At 39.3% G+C, this 20412-nt stretch overlaps 1 protein-coding gene across 4 annotated transcripts in view; it reads left to right on the forward strand.

Annotated features, from left to right (window-relative positions):
* The first annotated feature begins 974 nt into the window (after positions 1-974).
* The window catches only part of nup210 (nucleoporin 210), a 34267-nt gene continuing 14829 nt past the window's right edge, over positions 975-20412 (forward strand). For 2 of the 4 annotated variants that reach the window (XM_004546162.5, XM_004546161.5), the window contains exons 1-31: positions 975-1604; positions 2096-2235; positions 3813-3944; positions 4856-4946; positions 5397-5547; positions 6161-6293; positions 6527-6685; positions 7791-7859; positions 7955-8061; positions 8169-8309; positions 8428-8565; positions 8793-8948; positions 9333-9531; positions 10075-10220; positions 11213-11431; positions 11678-11851; positions 12158-12350; positions 12579-12685; positions 13100-13204; positions 13723-13824; positions 13938-14066; positions 14317-14444; positions 14530-14665; positions 14768-14830; positions 15514-15693; positions 15778-15858; positions 16015-16146; positions 16398-16556; positions 16939-17030; positions 17183-17357; positions 19354-19529. In XM_004546162.5, coding sequence (XP_004546219.1) covers positions 1444-1604; positions 2096-2235; positions 3813-3944; positions 4856-4946; positions 5397-5547; positions 6161-6293; positions 6527-6685; positions 7791-7859; positions 7955-8061; positions 8169-8309; positions 8428-8565; positions 8793-8948; positions 9333-9531; positions 10075-10220; positions 11213-11431; positions 11678-11851; positions 12158-12350; positions 12579-12685; positions 13100-13204; positions 13723-13824; positions 13938-14066; positions 14317-14444; positions 14530-14665; positions 14768-14830; positions 15514-15693; positions 15778-15858; positions 16015-16146; positions 16398-16556; positions 16939-17030; positions 17183-17357; positions 19354-19529 — 4274 coding nt within the window. In that variant the 5' untranslated portion in view covers positions 975-1443. The remainder of the gene's footprint in view (positions 1605-2095; positions 2236-3812; positions 3945-4855; positions 4947-5396; positions 5548-6160; positions 6294-6526; positions 6686-7790; positions 7860-7954; positions 8062-8168; positions 8310-8427; positions 8566-8792; positions 8949-9332; positions 9532-10074; positions 10221-11212; positions 11432-11677; positions 11852-12157; positions 12351-12578; positions 12686-13099; positions 13205-13722; positions 13825-13937; positions 14067-14316; positions 14445-14529; positions 14666-14767; positions 14831-15513; positions 15694-15777; positions 15859-16014; positions 16147-16397; positions 16557-16938; positions 17031-17182; positions 17358-19353; positions 19530-20412) is intronic. The other 2 variants (XM_004546159.5, XM_004546160.5) reach the window with 2 other exon arrangements.

Consider the following 20412-nt stretch of genomic DNA (forward strand, 5'->3'; position numbering starts at 1 on the left):
TTGTATTTATACAGCGCGACGGACCCCTTTCAGCAAGCACTTGGCGACAGTGGGAAGGAAAAATTCCCTTTTAACAGGAAGAAACCTCAGAAAAAATCCCGCTCAGGGAGGGGCAGTCATCTGCTACAACCAAGTTGGGTGCAATGGCAGAGAGATGGGTCAAAATCAAACTGTGGAAGAGAGCCAGAGATTACAAATAACTCTGGCTGATATACAGCAGGATGAATCCATGCTTTTATGCTGTATATGCCAAATGCTGACCATAGCATCCAGACAATCTCTGTTGTTCAGCTTCGGTGAGTCTGTGCAAATTGTAGCATCGGGTTTTCTGATCATAGCTGACAGGAATGGAACCAGTATGGCTTTTGTTGTAGCTCACCTGCTTTAAGGATGAGATGTCCCTATGCATAAAGCTACTTTTGGCTGCTGCCTTAATTACAAGGGGTCACCACAGTTAGTAGCTCTCCATGTTTGATTTGTCAGATTTTTATGCTGGATGCCTTTCTCCTTCTTCCCCAACCCCTTCAGGATCTCCTCTCAGGAGTTTTCACTTGTTAGGTAAATGTATAATGAGATGTTCTTCTGCAAACCAAGTGATTATTTGAGTTACTGTTGCCGTCTTATCAGCTTGAAGCAGTCTGGTCATTGATGCTCCCCAGATATTTTCTATATATTTTTTTTTTGACTATTCTGTGTAAACCTCAGACATTGGTTGTGAGGGAAAATACTTAGACCAGTCCATCTGGCACCAACAACCACTTTCAAAGTCACATAAACAACGTTTCTTCCCTGTCCTGATGCTTCATCAGGTTGTTTAACTTCACCGACCTGCTGCCATGTGATTGGCTGATTAGATATTTGCATCAACGTGTAGATGAACAGCTGTCCCCAATATATCCTAGTATATTAAACTTGTCATTTGAATTATATTGAATTGACAGTATACCTTTAAGAACGAATTCACCCACTCTCCCCCTCCCTCCTTTGTTATGACGTTTCCTCACTCCCGGCATGCTCACTGGAAGTCCAATTATTGCTAATGGCGGGTATTGTACGAAACATGCGTATTTTAAGCTATCGTCTGCTGACTGTGAAAGAGTAAATTTCATATAAATAGTTGCTTTGTGTCTCGAAGAACCTTGGAATATAAACAAGGCTGAGGAGTCGAATAGAGCACCGAGGAGGACTTAGTAGTTCTTATCGTCATGCGGCAGCTCTCCGTTAACAACTGATACGAACTGAAACTGTGAGGAAGGCAGCGTGTGTTTGATTGAGAAATAGCTTCAGTGTTGGCAATGCTAGCTCACCTAACCGCCTGTCTCAGAGCCATAAGTCCAAAACTACTGCGGAAATAGCCAACTTAATGAGACGGAGGAAGTTTAGCTAGGACGGAAACTTAGCGTTCATTCATTCGACCGTTGGTAAATCACTTGTGAATCGGAAATGAAAGCGCTGACATTATTACTGTTGGTGTTGCTATTATTATTAACCGCTTATCAGGTTAAGTGTTCCTCCAAGCTCAATATTCCCAAAGTGTTGCTTCCGCTTGCCAGAAGTACAAGAATTAACTTCACACTGGAAACAACTGAAGGCTGCTACAGATGGTGAGTAGAAAAACTGGAAACTCGTAGCCGAAGGGGGTGTCGAGGTGTGTGGTGCATATGAGGCCACATGGCAATCTCTACTGTATGCACTGTGTGTACGTTTGAGGCCATAATGAGGACCACAAAGAGGCTAAACTTTTTAGGTTTAACATGGCTTTCCAGTGTCATTTGTTAGTTTTTGAGTTAATCTTTTAATCCAAATTAAAGCTAATATAAGTTAACTGCTATATATAATCTTAGTTTCTCTTGATGTCAAAAGGTGACAGTGTTGTTGACTAAGGAGTTCATAGTGGGTGGTCCTGGTGGTTTACTAAGCTACATTGCAATTGTTTCTGATATATTACCCAAGTACATGAACAAAAAAAATAAATAAAATGTTAAAGCTTTGTAAAAGTATAATTTACAGTAGAGCAAAGCAGAATTTTATAACAACAGTACGTTATAAAATAACCAGGGAGTGTATACGACTTATCGCTGTCCTTGTTCTTCAGGTCCTCCACCAGACCAGAGGTCGCAAGCATCCAGGCTGTGGATGAGGACCACATCAGGGGTTGCTCCCGGAAAGCTGTTCTCCAGGCTCTTTCAACACAGCCGTCCCGACTGACCAGTATTATCCTAGCTGAAGATGTTGGTAAGAACAGCAGTAGCCTTAAATCAACTGCCATTGGAAATTGATGCAGATAGTCAGATTGTCAACCAGGCCGTCAGATTAAAGAATGTATTGTGTTATGGTTTAATAACTCTCCACACTGTTGCATAAAGATGTAGAGAAATGTTCATGATCATGCAGCTTCCATCAGGGGAAAAAAATTGCATGCTGTATAATTACAGTGTGCAATCCAGCTTAAAAAAGATGCTATTAAGTAGAAATGACAGCTTAAGGTGGAAATGAAGTACAACACTTAAGAGATATAGTCATGACAGGTGCAATGGCTGCAATTTTGCTTGTAATATTTAAATATTTTTGAAAACACCAGAAGTCTGAGGTGTATGTAGTCACTTTATTAGACCAGTGCAAGAACAAGCATGTGTCTCAAAAGACTGTTTTGGAAAATGGAGAACTAAGTGAGAGAAATGGGAACGTAATTAACCTCAGCGGCTCTGTTTTTAATTTGCAGTATGATGAAGACGTTCGTCTGATTCTCTTACTCTATTCCTGATCCAAGCAGACACATCTCCTTTCTAAGCCTGTCTGCAAAGAAGTATTTGTGCACTCTGCAGACACCACTGTGAATTTCTCTGAAAAAACCTGGTAGATCAGCAGTTTCAGAAATACTCAGACAAGTCCATCTGGCAAAAACAACCATGCCACATTCAAAGTCACTTAAATCACCTTTCTTCCTCATTCTGATGCTCTGTTTGAATTTCAAACTGAGCACTAGATTGGGAAAATCAGCTATGTCAGAATAATAGGACTGAGTAATGACTGCAAAGTTATGTTGCCCCATGTTTAAAAATGGGCTTCACAGTTCCCCGTAGTTTAATTCAAATTAGATAACAGAACTCAAACAGCCTAGAAATTCTTGATATTTACAATGTGGTGGCATGTTGTCTAGGTTTTTTTTGTATTGACAGAGGGTTCTTTATCTCACTTTTTATGGGCTTACAACCGCACATTTTTGCGGTTTAATTTTTACAACTTCATTCTTATCAATGCCCCCCCTGGATCTCTTATTGTCTCTTTAGGGTTAGATCATTACTTTATAATCTATCCAAATAATATCTAATGGTTAGCTTCATACAAATCATTGTTGCACAACACATTTTCTCCATCCTTCCTTCTTTGCAGTTGTGAAATAAGCTGTCATCTGTTGCCTGAGACCCTGTGTCATTGCTGTGACATGGTTACCCTGCCACATACATCTGAAATGTTTCAAACAAAATAAATAAATCTATTTTTTCACAATAACTGAGCAGTTTTAGGTTTCTAAAAGCCTAATTTAATATAGCCTTTTCGCTCACTCTTTCATGCCCACTAACCAAAAAAGCCACAACATTTGACTTGACTGATAACTCTGCATACTACAAGGAATAAAGGAAGCTTTAGAGCTGCTGCTCTCCACTCTCATTTCCATACAGTCGCGATAAAATGTTTTAGTGAGGAAGTAGATTTCAAGCTTTGCATGTCAAATCAAATCTTGAAATGCATTTGATTCAATTTGGAGAAAACATCCCTACGTACTTAATAGTCTTGCCTTCTGTTTGCAGTTACAGGACAGGTGCTGCGTTGCGATGCTATTGTCGACATCATCAGTGAAATCCAGATAGTGTCCACCACCAGAGAGCTACATCTTGAGGATTCACCACTGGCACTCAGGATTCATGCACTGGACTCTGAAGGTGACATTAAAATGGCTTCTTATTGGAGAGTGCTATTCTAATTTTAGCCTATTGGTGTTATTGGTAAGGTAAATAGTTCCTCATATTGTATTATCACTCAGTTCTTAAGCTGTAAGGAGTCCACAGTGTTTATGTTGTGCTCTGAGTGTTCAGAGTAATGAGTGAGCTGGCTCAAGGTAGTGTTTTCTTTCCCCCTCAGGCTGCTGCTGTGAGGTGGCTTTTTGTTCTGTTCGACTGGTTCCATTTAGGCCTGGCACACTTAGTTTAATGAGCTGTAGCTACAGCCTGATTCTTTCTGATGGTGGCTCGAGGGTCTAGTGTTATGGGTGTTATGCAATTTTTGTTTTTTACATTTATTTATTTTTGAAGTATACACCATCTAAGGAATCTAAAGGGTCTGTATGCATCTTGTAATGAGGTTCATTTTTGGTTTTCTTTCACCTATTTCACCTGCTTATTAAAGACAGACAATTGATTAGTAGTAGTTTGGAGACAATGATAGCGAGGCTAAGGCTAAGACGGCTTGGACCGTGTTCAAGGGAGGGATCAGTTTTAAGTTTTATTTAAATAGATAGAGGATATATTGAAAAAAGGATGTTATACATGGCGATGCCAGGCAAAAGGAAAAGACATGGACCACAAAGAAGATTCATGGATGCAGAGGAGGAGGGAATGCAGAGGGTTGGTGTCAAAGGAGAGGGTGCTAGGGACAGGGTGAGATGTAGGCAGATGATCAACTGTGGCAACCCCTAAAGGCAACAGCTAAAAGAAGAAGGAAAAAAATTAGATACAGCCACTAATGACTTTGGCCTTAAACCACAAGTTAGAATTTCATTGCAGATAATTCTCACCAAGTCTCACACAGCCATGTTTTATTTGGTGACTTAAATAAATATTTTGCTTTATTTCAGGAAACACCTTCAGCACCCTTGCAGGTCTAGTGTTTGACTGGACCTTAGTGAAAGATGTGAATGGATTCTCTGACTCTTACAATTCATTACGGTAGGTTTGCGTGTGTTATTACTTTAAGGCTGTCTTGAACTACGTGATTTATTGATGGTAAACTAAAAATAAAAAAAAGTTATCTAGCAAACTGACTGCTAGTGTAATCATAAACAGCTTATTGAACAATCCTGTTGGATTTCCCTGTGCGGTATTTTAATTTTATATTTTTACGTCCCGTAAAAACCCATTTATCTCGAGGTTAAATATAATACAGAAGGATCGCAGCTTACGGTGTAGCCTCATATGTAAACTATAGCAGCTATGGATAGAGGGGTATTGAAGAAGTACGTATGTTCTGCTGTTTAATAGTTGTTTGATAGTAAAGATTAAACACTTCTTATGGTATTAATCTCTTGATTTGGTGTTGGTGGTCCATTCTGCGCTGTGCCAAAAATGTAACTACACTGACTTGAGTAATGTATTTCTGATTTCTTTTCTGTGTTCAAGGGTACTTAAATTCTCAGAGTCCACATACACCCCTCCTGGATACATATCTGAAATGGAACGTGTTGGGAAACAGGGTGATATTATTTTAGTATCAGGCCTGAAAACGGGACATGCAAAGTTGAAGGCAAAAATACAAGAACCTCTTTATAAGGTAAGATGGTGCAAAGGACATTTTATTTGCTGTTGTCACCAGTAGAGAGTAGAAATATTTCCCTTTTATTGTTATAATGATATTGTTTGTTTATTTATTTATGTATTTATTATTGGACGGTAAAAAGAAGTCAGAGTTCTGGTAAAATTTGGCCCATTTTGAGTAATAACTTAGTTTGGAGACGAAGACATCTAAAAATAGCAAAATATTACATAGCAGCAGTACTTTAGGATGTCAAGGCTGCTGTGACAGTTAAATTGTGCTTCTGTCTTGTCAACATTATTATTATTATTATTATTATTATTATTATTATTTTTTTTTTTTTTTTTAAATTTTTTTTTTTTTTGGTTGGTTGGTTGGTTGGTTTTTTTGTTAAGATGGCATTTTGTTTTCATCTGATGCACTTGTATTCTGAATAAATGTCCAATTAAGTCCATATGTAACAAAGGAAAGTTATTTTTGGTAGTATAGAAAATCTGCGAAAATGGCTGTTGGGCACTTGTAGTTTGAATTCATATCAGCATTTATAAAACTGCAGTCCGTTTGATCTGGTTTGAAAAGGCGGGAAGCTGAAGCTGTGTTGTGTTGTGTAACCATGGTATCCATGCCACAGGATGTGGGTGCTGCAGAGGTAAGGCTGCTGATCTTAGAGAACATCCTGCTGAGCCCCGCACACGATATCTACTTGCTGGCCGGAACTTCGATCAGATACAGAGTCTTGAAGATAAGACAGGGAACGATAACAGGTCTGACTCTGTTTAATGAGGAGTGAAGTTCTTCATTCAATGTTTACTTAACTTGATGTACATTTCCTGAAGCTGTATGCAAAGACATTCAGTAGTACTACATGAGTTTGCATGAGTGTTGCTAATATATGAAGTGAAAATGTAGTCGAGTCATTGATGTCACAGATGAGAGGAGCAGCTCTGCATGGTACATAAATGCCAACCTTTCAGCTAATTTCTCTTTGTTTGTCTAGAGCTCTCTATGCCTTGTGATCAGTATGAGCTGCACCTTCAGAACAGTGTTGTTGGTACTAATGGAAACCCAGATGTTGCTGTGGCCAGTCTGGATCCAAGAACCTCCACTGTTACAGCAGTTCAGCTGGGACACATCAATGTGGTGCTGGATCATAAGAGTATCCTTCTGACCTATTGCACCTCTATTGAGCAGTTACTGTTCTGGTCTAGTGCTGTGCAAAAGTCTTGAGCACCTTTCATTTGTTGATATTTTACTAGGAAAATCGTTTATGAACGGAATGATTAAACATGTACAAACATAAATGGAAATGCAGTATATAAAACAAAAATAAAGTTGGTATAATTCTAGTGAGCTTGAAGATCAATATTTAGTATGATCAACTCTATTCTTCAACCCAGCCTGAATCTCTTTGGCAAGTGTTCTTGTAATTTAAGTAGTTAAATCAATAATAGTTCTCCAAAGGACATCCAAAGCTCTTCTTTGGATGTTGGATTACTTTTCTTTTGTATTCTGTAAAGATGATCCCACTCTGCTTCAATAATGTTGAAGTCTAAGCTCTGAGGAGGCCAATCCATGACTAATAGTGTTCCATTGTGTGCTATTTCTGTTTCAGTATGCTTTTACTGCATTGGCAGTGTGTTTGTGATCATTGTCAAGTTGAAAAATAAAGCCACTGCCTATCGCACACTTTCCAGATGGTGGATCAAAATCTGATGGCACTTTTCTGTGTTCATTTGTCCATCAAATTTGACAGGATCTCAAACATCACTGGCTGAAATGTAGGCACCACACCTGTTACAGTGGATTTTGGAGTATGTGTTGTTTTTGGAATTTTTCATATATTAAACTGAACAAATGCCATCAAATTGGTAGCAAAGTGCACACAGATGTATTATAAAATTGGTTTCTTTGCTAAACTGTCTGTGTAGACACAACATTGAGTTGGGTTCCTTTTTTATCCTTGAATTGATGTTAAGGGACTTCACAAAAATTTCCAAAGAAAAGATCTTCAGGAAGCCTGGAGAACTATTGCTCAAGATCACTTGAAAAACAGTTACAAGAAAGTCTGACTCTTTTGAAGCATAATATAAAGAACTGAGTGGTACCTCAAGACTTTTGCATAGTACTGTTTAATCTAATGTTTACTACAACATGTGTATTCTGTTATTTGTCAATTAACTGAAATGATTCAGTTTTTGTTTTGTTTTTTCTTTATTAAGAGGAGTCTATCATTTAAATTTTCCTTAACAGTATCTTCTCAGGCCTTCGGATGCAAGGAGTGTCTCGCCTACCCAATAGCACCCTATATGTTGTTGAACCAGGCTATTTAGGTCTGTTTCTTTTTCTTCACTGAAAGTCTAATTTAAAAAAAAGTTGTGTGTGTTTTAGATTAAGTTGACCAATATTTTGTCTGCAATTTGTTTAGGTTTTAAAATTCACCCAGGAGATAGTTGGATTCTTGAAACTGGAAGAGTGTATGATATCCACATTGAAGTATTTGACAAATCTAGCAACAAAATTTACCTATCTGATGTAAGTGCTTCCATTAAATCATTTGCAGTGTACTAGTTGCAGATAAAAATCAATATATAGGCAGTGTTTTATAAATCTGTGTGTGGTTTATTTTTTTTATTTTGCAGAATGTCCATATTGACACTACTTTCCCTTTGGAGTATTTTGAAATCCTGGAGTCTTCTTTGAATGGATCATATCACCATGTCAGAGCACTCAAGGAAGGCCTGACACTTATTGATGCAACCTTAAAAGCTGTCGTGGATAAAGTAAGTTTAGATGCAGCTTTGACCCTGGATTTATTATTATTGCTACAACCTACTGACACGTTCTTCCGCTTCAGTCGAGAGGGCTCGATCATTTCCTGTGCTATCTGTTCTCTTTCAGAGTGGAAATGTCCATCCTCTCGCCAACCCAGTCCACAATGAACAGGATGTGGAAATCTATAACCCCATAGTTCTTAGTCCCAGTATTCTCACATTTCCATGGCAGCCCAAAGTTGGAGCTTATCAGTACACAATAAAGGTAATCATTCCTTATTTAAGTGACTTCTGTTATGGGGCAGGCAATTTAAACTTAACATCCTGTATAAATTGCTTTAGCATTTGCATTCCTTCATATTCTGCGAAACACCATAGATCAAGCTTTGTTACCACTAAGTCTAACTGTCAGATCCAAAAATTTGATGTCATTTTTATTTAAAAAAAAAAGAAAAAGAAAAAAAAAGACACCTGTTCTTTGGTGCTTTTCAGGCAACAGGAGGTAGTGGAAATTTCAGCTGGACTTCCTCAAATGCAGCTGTTGCCACAGTGACTGTGAAAGGGGTGATGACCACAGTTAGTGACATAGGCGTCAGTGTAATTTATGCTCATGATCTACGTAACCCACTACACTTTGGCCAAATGAAGGTAAGTAAACACAACACCGATTTTAAATGAGATATTTATATCTCATTGTATGAGATGTCATTGATTCTTCCAACTTTAACCTCATAGGACCTGGCGTCCACATATGTGGACATCACATTTTGGGTTGTCTAGAGCACAATACTAAATGGACTCGTTTTAAATTTGATAGAACAGTGGTAATGTATTGTCCTTGTAAGTGTATATCAGGTAAAAAGAAAATTCTTTGTTTTTACATTCATTAGGTCCCAATCAGCCCAAATAGCAAAGAGAAAATAAAAATGCATGCCATGAAAGAGTTTGGGTCTTAGGAGGTTAAGGGCAAAAGTACATTAATCACTTTTCAGTAACACTCTTCACCGTGTCTTGGATCATGCTTTCTTCCAGGTGTATGTTGTTGAGCCTGTAGCAATGGACTTTGCTCCTTGCCCAGTAGAAGCCAGGTTGGGCCTCATACTGGATCTGCCTCTCAGGATTTTTGGTCTGCTTGAAGAGGGGGAAAAAGAGCGGGTCATGTTAAGTGATTGTTCCCATTTTGACCTGGTGGTTGAACAGGAGAACTATGGCATCTTTGAAATACTAGACGGTGAGTCCTGTTTGTCTGTCCGCCTCGACTGGACTGTGAAGATGCAGTAAATTTAAAAAAAGAAGATGCAAAAATGTAAGCAGTATGAGCTGGTTTAATAGTAATGCATAGTGTGGTTTTATTTCACTGTCCTTTTTAGATAGACGATTGGTAATGGCTACTAAACAAATGAGGCTCATTCTGTCGAGTGAGGGATTGATTATTATGTTTAGTGTCAATCCAATGTGGGCCCCACATTGCCTGCTTTTTTGGGGGGGTGGACTACTGGTGGGTCTACTGGTGGCGCCCATTGTTGATTTCAAGTAGAAACAAACACTAGAATGAGAAGAAAACATTTTAGATTTCATCACAGTATTTATTATATTCTACATCTTTCCAAAAATCTTTAGTTTTCCGTTATGGAATTGTTTTACTTACAATTAAACGAATGTATAATTAAACCTTGTAGAGTGTGAGTTTTGTTTTTTTGTTTTTTTAATACATTGTCATATCAGATTATCATGTACTATGACTTTCTCCAACCCCATTTTTCCTGATTCACAGGGAGGCTAACTGCAGGCCAGGACCACTGCAGTGGAGTGAGAGCCAAAGCTTTGGCTCCTGGGTATACCGTGCTTAGTGTCAGCTACACTCACGGCAATGTTCATCTCAGTGCCAAGATCACCATTGCTGCCTATCTTCCTCTCAGAGTGAGTCTAAAGGTCATGTCCTTTTCAGGACTTGGCTCATCACGATGGATGAGGCATTTGTACAAAATATCTTTTTCTTAAGGCTTCCAGGATTCATGTCCAATTACTGATTTCATTTTTGGGACATTTTTAGTTATGTTCTTTTTTTTTTTTGTGTGTGAGTGCGTGTATGTCTGAGATACACTGAAATACACAAATACTTATATATCTCAGTGTTTTCTACTGAATTGGATTCTGTTTGTGGCATTTTGGGTTGTGCAAGCAAACAAAGACACACCCATCTTCCTTTAATAAATGATACCATACATAAAGTGTGGCTGAGCTGCTATTTCAGTTGCTAAGTACCTTGTAGTAAATAAATAAATAATATATTAAGCTGGACTTTGAGGTGAAAGAAGAAAATTGCAGTAAACTGCCAATAAGCATGGATCTTATAAGAAAACAGATTCACTGAAGCACATTCATGCAGATTAGTGAATGCAGACTAACCCTACAGAAATGCAACGATTGGCGAGTATTATATTTTACTTCTCATTGGTTTTCGTTGGGAATTTTAGTATTTCGTTATACACAGGGGGCACAGGTGTTTGTGGTTTTTTGTTTGTTTTTTGTTGTTTGTTTTTTAAATACACAAACACTGTAAGACAAAGGAATAAAACTGACAGCTATTGCAGTACAGTGACTGGATGCAACAGTTTGACATGTCACATCTTCTCTGCTAAAATATTTAGTCATTTTTGTGAACAACATACATACTGTCGTTTTTTGTGCACATTACAATCGAGCTGTCAGTAGCATACGGCGTTGTTTAATGCCTCACATGGCACTGATTTGTGTTTTTCAAAATACTGCAGACATGTTTGTGGAGTTTCTTCGCTTGTTTTGCCCTAGCAGCTAAAGTTTGACCCAGTTTTATTTCTCTGCTGTGTAATGCCTTGTATTAACATTTCCATAGCCAAGTTCTTCTTAACAGTTGAATGTTATTCTGGCAGGCGATTGACCCTGTATCTGTTGCTGTGGTGACACTGGGATCATCAAAAGACATGCTGTTTGAGGGTGGGCCGCGGCCTTGGGTCTTAGAGCCCTCAAAGTTTTTCTGCAACTTGAGTGCTGAAGATGAGGCCAGCCTGAGTCTTACCCTGATTAGTCCCTTGTCTCACAACTATAATCAGCGTTTGGTCAGGGCAACCTGCAGAGCCCTGGGAGAGCAGGTAGGACCTTAAGTGTAATTGTATATCTTGTATTTACCATTCCCAACGCTAACTAAAATATTGTGTGTTTCTAAAATGAATATCGTGGTTTGAAGTCATAGCTAAAATCATAAATCGTATTCGTTTTATTGCCATTGCGATTAGCATAACTCAAGGGTGTCCTTAATAAATTACTTTGATTTTTTTTACAACCATTGTAAAAGTACAGCTGTTTATCTTTCAACTGAATTTAAATGTTATTTCCAGGTTCTGGAGGTGATGGTGGGGAACAAAGCCAGTGTGACCAATCCTTATCCCGCTGTAGAGCCAGCAGTCGTCAAGTTCGTTTGTGCTCCTCCATCCCGCCTTACTCTGGTGCCCGTGTATACGAGCCCACAGCTAGACCTGACCTGTCCGCTGCTGCAGCAGAATAAACAAGTGGTATGCATGTGGTCACTGTTTAATAGACTCCTTTGCTGTGTTTAGATGTGTAGATTGATTTTTATACTGCTACTTCTTTCATTTAATTTTTTATCCATTGATTTTCAACACCAGCTGAAGAAATGTCAAGTTTATGATTTATTTATTTCTTTTAATATGATCTTCTGGAATTTGATTTGTATGAAGGGGCACTGGAAAATAGCTAATTATATTTGTTAACAAAAAGAAGTCAAGGTGTTTTGTTTTTGTGTAATGGAATTAAACTGTTTGAAAAGCACATTCATCATATAAACAATGATCTTCTAGGTGCCTGTTTCAAATTACCGCAACCCTGTTTTGGATTTGGCTGCTTTTGATCATCAAGGGAGGAAGTTTGACAACTTTAGCTCTCTGAGCATGCTGTGGGAATCCACAAAGGTATCGCTGGCCAGTATTGAACCTACTATGCCAATGAAGCTTCAGTTGCTCAGGGAGGGCAACAAACAGATGAAACTTCACGGTAAAAGATCATATCATTTTATATCATTTGAACTTTAAATTTATGAAAGAAAAACAGGAGAAAAATTTAATCTCAGGGCATTTGAATGGAATGGTCAGTTATCAGTTTAAGTATCTCCAGGAATAGATTGTTTTTGTTTTTATCTACGATATTATTCATAAGTTACAAAATGAAAAATGCATTGATTTCATGTATTTACTTTTTACTTCTTTTTATGATCTGTGATAGGACGGCAGGAAGTTCTTGTCCACCAGCAAACAGGCATTGCTGCCATCACAGCAACAGCTCTCGGTTACCAGGTTTCACACCTGGCTGCAGCCAAAGTCCCCAGTCCAGTAAGTCAAAATAGTTGCTCCGCTAGCAAGTCATGCAAAACAGCTTCTCGCTTCCTCTTAAAAAGTAGAAGTGGTTAACTAAAGTATTATTCAAGATATATGGATTGTTTTTGTAATAAGGTCTCTTTTGCAAAAGAGATTCATCTCAGTGAGTTTACGTTTTGTTTTGTAAACGCTTTTCTAGTGAACAGGACTTCATCAGCTGAGTTGTTTTGTTTTTTTAAACAGCCATGTTGTCCTGTTAAATACATCTGTAACTCAGTTTCTGTACAGGAGAGGAAAAATCTATTTTTGCATATAATGAATGTGTGGAAAGCTTTAATTTTGTTGTTGTATATTTACATCATACATTTAATAGCCTCAGTCATCATACTTGAACTTGTCTTCCCCTTCTTCTGCCTCTGTCCTCCTAAGTATGACCCCATGACTCCTGTCTCAGCCACACTGGAGCTTCTGCTGGTTGAAGATGTGAAGATTTCTCCTGACATAGTGACCATATACAACCACCCGGATGTGCGAGTAAGTTATGGGATTACTGTTCCAGTGGACAGACACATCAGTACATTTACTTTTTACCCCCCTAAGTCTGGACATCAACACTCTCACTGACTTCTCATGGCTTGTTTTACCAAAATGTATATTTAATGTTTATTATGAGGGATGTGATTTGATCTTTTCACCATTTCACCTCAGCAGGGCAGAAATGTGATTTACTCCCTCAGGTAACTGCTGAATTATTCAGATGGTGCTTATCACCACACGTAGTTGTAATGTGTACCCTTTGCCCCGTTTACTCAGTAAGCATTCCCCTCTTAATCATGTGTGACATGGGAGCAGGGTTAAGTAGGTGTAGGGGGTTAAATAACTGTTGGTGACCTGTGTTAGAGGATTTTAAAGAGGTGGTTATCTGTCCCCTTTTATGTAACATGCAAGGCCAGTTGCCTGTCAGAAAAACAACTGTGAACACAGATGGTCTTCTGAATCATTTTTGTGATTCATTTTCACTGCAGACTGCTCACTCCAGTTTTGTTTTGTAGGTGAATCTGGCTCTGCGAGAGGGTTCAGGGCACTTCTTTGTCAATACCAGCATTAAAGGGATGGTGAATGTGGTATTCCAGGAGGCTCAGGGCACCGCTCAGGTAAGAAGGAACATCTTAACTGTGTCTATCTATAGTAGACTGCACACGTTACGAAATGTAGAATTTCAAAAAAGTGTATTGAAATGTAATTGTTTCATTTGCTGTTTGCCCAGGTCTCTCCCATCCTTCCAGGCATGGTTAAGGTGATGGTTCATGACCTTTGCCTGGCTTTTCCCGCACCCGCCAAAGCAACTGTACATGTTTCTGACATCTTGGAGGTTTATGTAAGAGTGGTTGACAAGGTCAGTGTCCTGCCTCAGCCCTTCATCCTGGAGGGGTCTAAGCACTACTTGACTATAAAAAATCTCTCAGTATCACACATCCCTGCAATGCTTCAGTGACTTATAAGCACTAAATATGGTTATTGTCTTTGAGCACTTCCCTTTCAAATTCCACTGAAAGTCAGCTTGTCTTTAACACTCATCATTAGGTTTACCCTTCCTGTGAACCAGAATTATTTTGCTGCTAATGGATGCTTTTCATCTCTTACAGGTGGAGATTGGCAAATCTGTGAGAGCTTATGTCAGAGTCTTGGATGATAATAGGAAGCCATTCCCTGCCAGCTATTTCCAATTCATGAATCTTAAACTCAAGACAGCTTCTGCAATAGTCTCTCTGAAGTAAGTAGTAGAAAATGTGTTTTACCTTTAGAGTGAAAGGGGATCTAAGGCTTTATTTTTTTGTTTCTGAATGTCTCCTCTGCAGACCATTAGTGGAGTCCACAGAAAGCGATACTGCTGTTTTCTTGGTGAAAGGTGTTGCCATCGGTCAGACCACTGTATCAGCTGTTGTTGTGGATAAAAATGGGAGAAAAATTGCTTCAGCGCCCCAGCAAATAGAGGTATAATTTTGTGGAGTTTTTTTGTAGTCTATTTTGGGTCTTCTATTAGCGGCACATTTTATACAGGGGGGAAAAAACATTTTTGTCTTCTTATTATTGTAGGTGTTTCCACCTTTCAAGCTAATCCCAAGGAAGATGACCCTGTTAGTTGGAGCAATGATGCAGGTACGTCTAATACGTCATTTGCTTCATTTCACACTCTAATTAGAAAATATTTAATGTGTACTGTTACAGTAGAAGATGGTGGTCAACTGTGTGTGCAATAACTGAGCCAAACACTCAGTTGAGAGAGAATGAAAGGAAAAGGAAAAAAAACTGTCAGAGCAGGTATCCCTGATGTGCTCATCTGTGGCACATAGCTTTGACTGTGAGTGTACCCCCCCCCCCCCCTCTCATGCAGTAGACAGGACAATCAGTCAGAAGAAAGTTGGGTTAAAAGAAGAGGGAACAGAACTACAATGACTTTTTTCATGTGGATGGGCTGTGGGGGTTACACAAAGTCCCAGTGTATCAAAATTAGGATTATTTCAAACCATGAATCAAGACGATCGTCTTCAGTAGATTAGTAAGAAGAAATAAAAAATAGACTTGGATATGAGCACAATAGGTCTACGTTGCACTGGCAGCACACATGAGTTAATTCAGTTTAGTTAAGAGCCCTAGAAAAAATCAACTTTTAGCTATTCCCTGATTCACAATGGGTACCTCCATGTTTTTTGTGTTTCTTCCCAGGACCAGGTTTTTTGCTTGCTGGGAAATGTGTAAACCACTACACTGTGGAGAAATTAGTCAAGATTACTCTTTAAATTTAAATTACTCCTTCTTTTTTCAATCCTGCTTGTTTACAGATCACATCTGAAGGTGGTCCTCAGCCTCAGTCCAATATCCTGTTCTCCATTTCTAATGAGGAAGTAGCTTCTGTTAATCCCATGGGCCATGTCAGAGGTATTGCTGTTGGAAATGTTTCTGTTACTGGACTGGTCCAAGCTGTTGACGCAGAAACCGGGAAGCTAGTTGTTGTGTCACAGGTAAATGTATATCTGTGGTTTTAAAAGTGTAATGCTTGGGTGGGTTTTGCACATAAGACAGACGAAACTATTTTGTTTCCTCAGGATCAAGTAGAAGTCGAAGTTGTGGTTTTGACTGCCATTCGAATCAGAGCACCTATTACAAGAATGGAGACGGGAGCACAGGTGTGAACGTTTTATACTTGAATCAGTACAACGGACTCAAAATCGATTCTTTGCTGTTTAGAGTCCAAATAGCAATTTTAGACTCAAAATTGAAACCAATAACTGAACAGCGCAATTTTATTTTTTTGTATTTCTAAATCTTCTTTCCTTTTCTAGATGCCTGTATATGTGATGGGTTTGACCAACAGTCAAACACCCTTCTCATTTGGCAGTGTGCTACCTGGTTTTACCTTCCACTGGTCCACTACTAAGAGAGACATCCTGGATGTCCAGCCAAGACACATTGAGGTACCCAGCATTGAGGATTTTCATTCTTGTATTTGATATCATAAGCAGCTTCTATTTTTGTCTCTCATTTCCCATTGATCGTTTTTATTAGATTTACTTCAGACCTGGTGTCCATCCATTTCACTATGGGTTTTTAAAACTAGCGTCTGCTTTGTCTCTGCTTTTCCCCTGCTTCCTCATCGCTGTTGCCTTTTTATTTGATTTGCTGCTTCTATTTTTGCCATGCTCATAATGGTCCTTGTCTTATCTAGGCTAATGTGGAGCTTCAGTCAGAGCACAACTTTGGCATGAGGGTGACTGGAAGAACGAGAGGGCGGACAGGGCTGAAGGTGGTACTCAGAGTTTCTGACCACACGGCTCAGCAGCTTGTGAACAACCTGCAGGAGCTCAGTGACGAGATCCAGATTCAGGTACAGCACCATGGCTATAGCTCACTTTTTATAGACATCTGTAAACAATGGGAAGGGAAACACAAAGTACCATAAATACATCCTATTCAGATATTTTATAAATACCCCTTTTATGGAGTGCTTTGCATATCTTGACTGTGTCCCCTGCTGCTTCTCCATAATGGGGAAAGCTGGCATTTAAGGCAGCAGAGCATTGAAATTGCTGAGTTTTAATAAAAATCTGAAGCTGTTAACTTTGAAGTGATAACACTGCAGATTATTGGGAGCGCAGTGCATCCAACTTCAAATTGTATTAAACTATGACATGTCACTAGTGCAGAAACATCAAAGAATGATTAAGGCTCTCGCATAATTGGAGTTTCAACATTTTGCTTTGATCAAGGTCTATGACAAGCTGCACATGCTTAATCCCAAAGTAGAGGCTGGGGAGTTACTGATGGCTCCGAACTCGGCTCTGAAACTCCAGACTAACAGGTGAGTAGGAATCACCTGCACAGTGGGGTGTTTTTTTTTCTTTCTGTTCCATATACAGGTGAAAAACAGCTCTTCAGTATTTTATAGCATGTAATAAAAATATGTATACTGTTTGAATGAATGATGTGATTTTGTTTTTTCTTGTCCAATAGGGATGGTTTGGGTGCTCTCTCCTATCGAATGTTAGATGGTCCCGACCAGGTTGTTATTGCTCAAGTAGACGATAAGGGCTTCCTCTTCTCTGGCTCTCTCACTGGCATCTCTTCTTTGCTGGTTACCTCACAAGAGACCTTTGGTGTCAATCAAACTCTCATCCTTGCTGTGAAGGTCAGTTTAAGAGCTACAATGTGAAAATTGTTTGAGATTCATGGTTTAAACATGATATCATGTGGATATTGACTATAAAACACATCTTCTGACCTCCTGCCAAAAACTATGCGCGGTCTGACTGCTGAAACCTTGATTAAACAAATTAAGCAGCTTAAAAAGCACAACAATATAAAGATCTAATGCTTTTGGCTCAAACATAACACAAGTAAACACAGTTTCTAAATGACAGTGTTATTTGTAAGGGTAAAAAACAAATTCCATACCTATATGGCCCAGTGTGAAAGTGATTGCCCCTAAACCTAATAACTGATCAGGCCAGCAACAACTGCAATCAAGCATTTGCAATATCTGGCAAATCTCGCCCCAAGACAGCTGGGATAGGCTCCAGCCCCACCACACCCTGAAAAGGATAAGCAGCACAGGATGGGATTTTGGCAGAATTGCTGTAATTCAGCTGCATTGGTGGGTTTTCGTACATGAACTGCCCTTTTAAGGTAATGCTACAGCATCTCAATCAGATTCCGGTCAAAACTTTGACTAGGCCACTCCAAAGTCTTCATTTTGTTTTTCTTAAGTGATTCAGAACCCAAGAGCCCTTCAGCTTGACGTCACTGACACATGGTTGGACATTATCCTTCAGGATGTTTTGGTAGACAGCAGAATTCATGGTTCCATTTACCACAGCAAGTCTTGCAGGGCGTGAAGCAGCACTAAACCCCCAGACCGTCACAGTACCACCACCATATTTTACTGTTTGTATGATATTCCTTTTCTAAAACGCTGTTACTTTTACGCCAGATGTAATGGGACGCAGACTTTCCAAAAAGTTTAGTCATCAGTCCACAAAATATTCTCCCAAAAGTCTTGGGGATCATCAAGATGTTTTTTGGTAAATGTAAGGCGAACCTTCATGTTCTTTGGTCAGCAGTGGTTTTCTCATTGAACTCTTCCATGGATGCCATTTTTGCCCAGTCTCTTTCTTCTTGTTATAACATGAACTCATGAACCTTAAATGAGACATGTGAAGCCTGCAGTTCTTTAATACTGTTCTGGCGTCTTTTATGACCTCCTGGATGAGTCGTTCCTGCACTCTTGGAGTAATTTTGGTTGCTCGGCCACACCTGGGAAGCTTCATCGCTGTTCAAAGTTTTCTCCATTTGTGTGTAATGACTCTCACTGTGTTTTACTGGAGTCCCAAAGCCATAGAAATGGCTTTGTAACACTTTCCAGACAGAGATGACAGTGACTTTTAATTCTCAGGTGTTTTGTTAGGTCGTCGCACGATGTGTTGCTTTTTGAGGTCTTTTAACCTGCTTCACTTTATCAGACAGGTTCTATTTAAGTGATCTCTCTTGTTCTGTCAGTAATCAGGCCTGAGTGTGTTTGGTGAAACTGAAGCTTTCCAAAAAATCTGTTTAATCACACTTGATTCATGATTTAACAAGAGGGGCAATTACTGTTTCACACAGGATGCGGTAGGTTTGGATAACCTTTCTCTCGTAATCAGAGAAATCATCATTTAAAAACTGAATATTGTGTTTACTTTTGTTATGTTTGTGTAATAATAAAATTTAAAACATAAGTGACAAAAATGCATAGCACTAGGAGTGATAGACATTTAATAATCTGGTATTTTTGTGTGGTATGGCTTGTATTTAAAAAAAAAAACAAAAAGACAACTTTCTTTTCGCCTTTTATTTTTCTTATTTAAAATCCTAGCTTTTTGTTTTCATTAGAACTCAGTAAGAATACAGGAGAGGGTTTCTATTGCCAGTTTTCTTTATTGAATCTTTCTAAAAATATATTATCAGTAGTAACTGCCTGTCGTATGTCGGACTGAGCCTTTCTCCTTTTTCTTCTCTGCCCACTGAGAATTGGCCCGTACTGGAATCGTTATAGCCACTCTGTAACTATTAGCAACAGCACAGGCCTTTGAAGTGACAGCTGACATCTCGCTGCAGTTACTGATTGCGACACTAATGTTATTCTTCAGGTGGTGCCTGTGTCCTATTTGCGCTTCAGTACCAGTCCGGTGCTCCACACAAACACCAAAGAGAACCTGAAGGCTTTCCCCCTGGGAACTGTACTCACCTTTACTGTCCACTTTCATGCCAGCACTGGAGAAGCACTACACAGCTCCAACTCCCACCTTACATTTACCACAAACAGGTGAGAGACTAAGCAACCTATAGGTTCATTAGCAATTCTCATTAAGCTTCAGGCTGTATGATTCTCAGATCGAAGCATGACAAAGAAAAAGAGGAAGATTTATTTTTCTGTTAGTGTAATACCCCAAGCTTGAAAAGCTATTATCCTTCTGTTCTGGGCCCTATTTATAGAGGGGAAAAAAGCAAGGCCTCACTTTGAGTACTCCTTTTGTGCATCTTCGCCCAGCCTCACATGAGCTAATGTCTACAATTATTTCAAATACAGCAAACCAAGTCATGTCAACCCACAGCCTTCCTAGCCATTATCAACTGTATTTCAGGTAGCAGGTTATCCATCAGTGTTCTCTATTTAGATTCTTAAGTGTTTTTAAAAATTTTTATTATAATTTAAAAAAAAAAAAATATATATATATATATATATATATATATAAAAAAAAAACACCCAGCACGCCCCTGCGGGCGGTTTATCCTTCAAGCTCGGGTCCTCTACCAGAGGCCTGGGAGCTTGAGGGTCCTGCGCAGTATCTTAGCTGTTCCCAGGACTGCGCTCTTCTGGACAGAGATCTCCGATGTTGTTCCCGGGATCTGCTGGAGCCACTCGCCTAGCTTGGGAGTCACCGCACCTAGTGCTCCGATTACCACGGGGACCACCATTACCTTCACCCTCCACATCCTCTCGAGCTCTTCTCTGAGCCCTTGGTATTTCTCCAGCTTCTCGTGTTCCTTCTTCCTGATATTGCTGTCATTCGGAACCGCTACATCGATCACTACGGCCGTCTTCTTCTGTTTGTCTACCACCACTATGTCCGGTTGGTTAGCCACCACCATTTTGTCCGTCTGTATCTGGAAGTCCCACAGGATCTTAGCTCGGTCATTCTCCACCA

The sequence above is a fragment of the Maylandia zebra genome, linkage group LG20 (assembly GCF_041146795.1).
Source record: "Maylandia zebra isolate NMK-2024a linkage group LG20, Mzebra_GT3a, whole genome shotgun sequence".
In the NCBI taxonomy this organism is placed as follows: domain Eukaryota; kingdom Metazoa; phylum Chordata; class Actinopteri; order Cichliformes; family Cichlidae; genus Maylandia; species Maylandia zebra.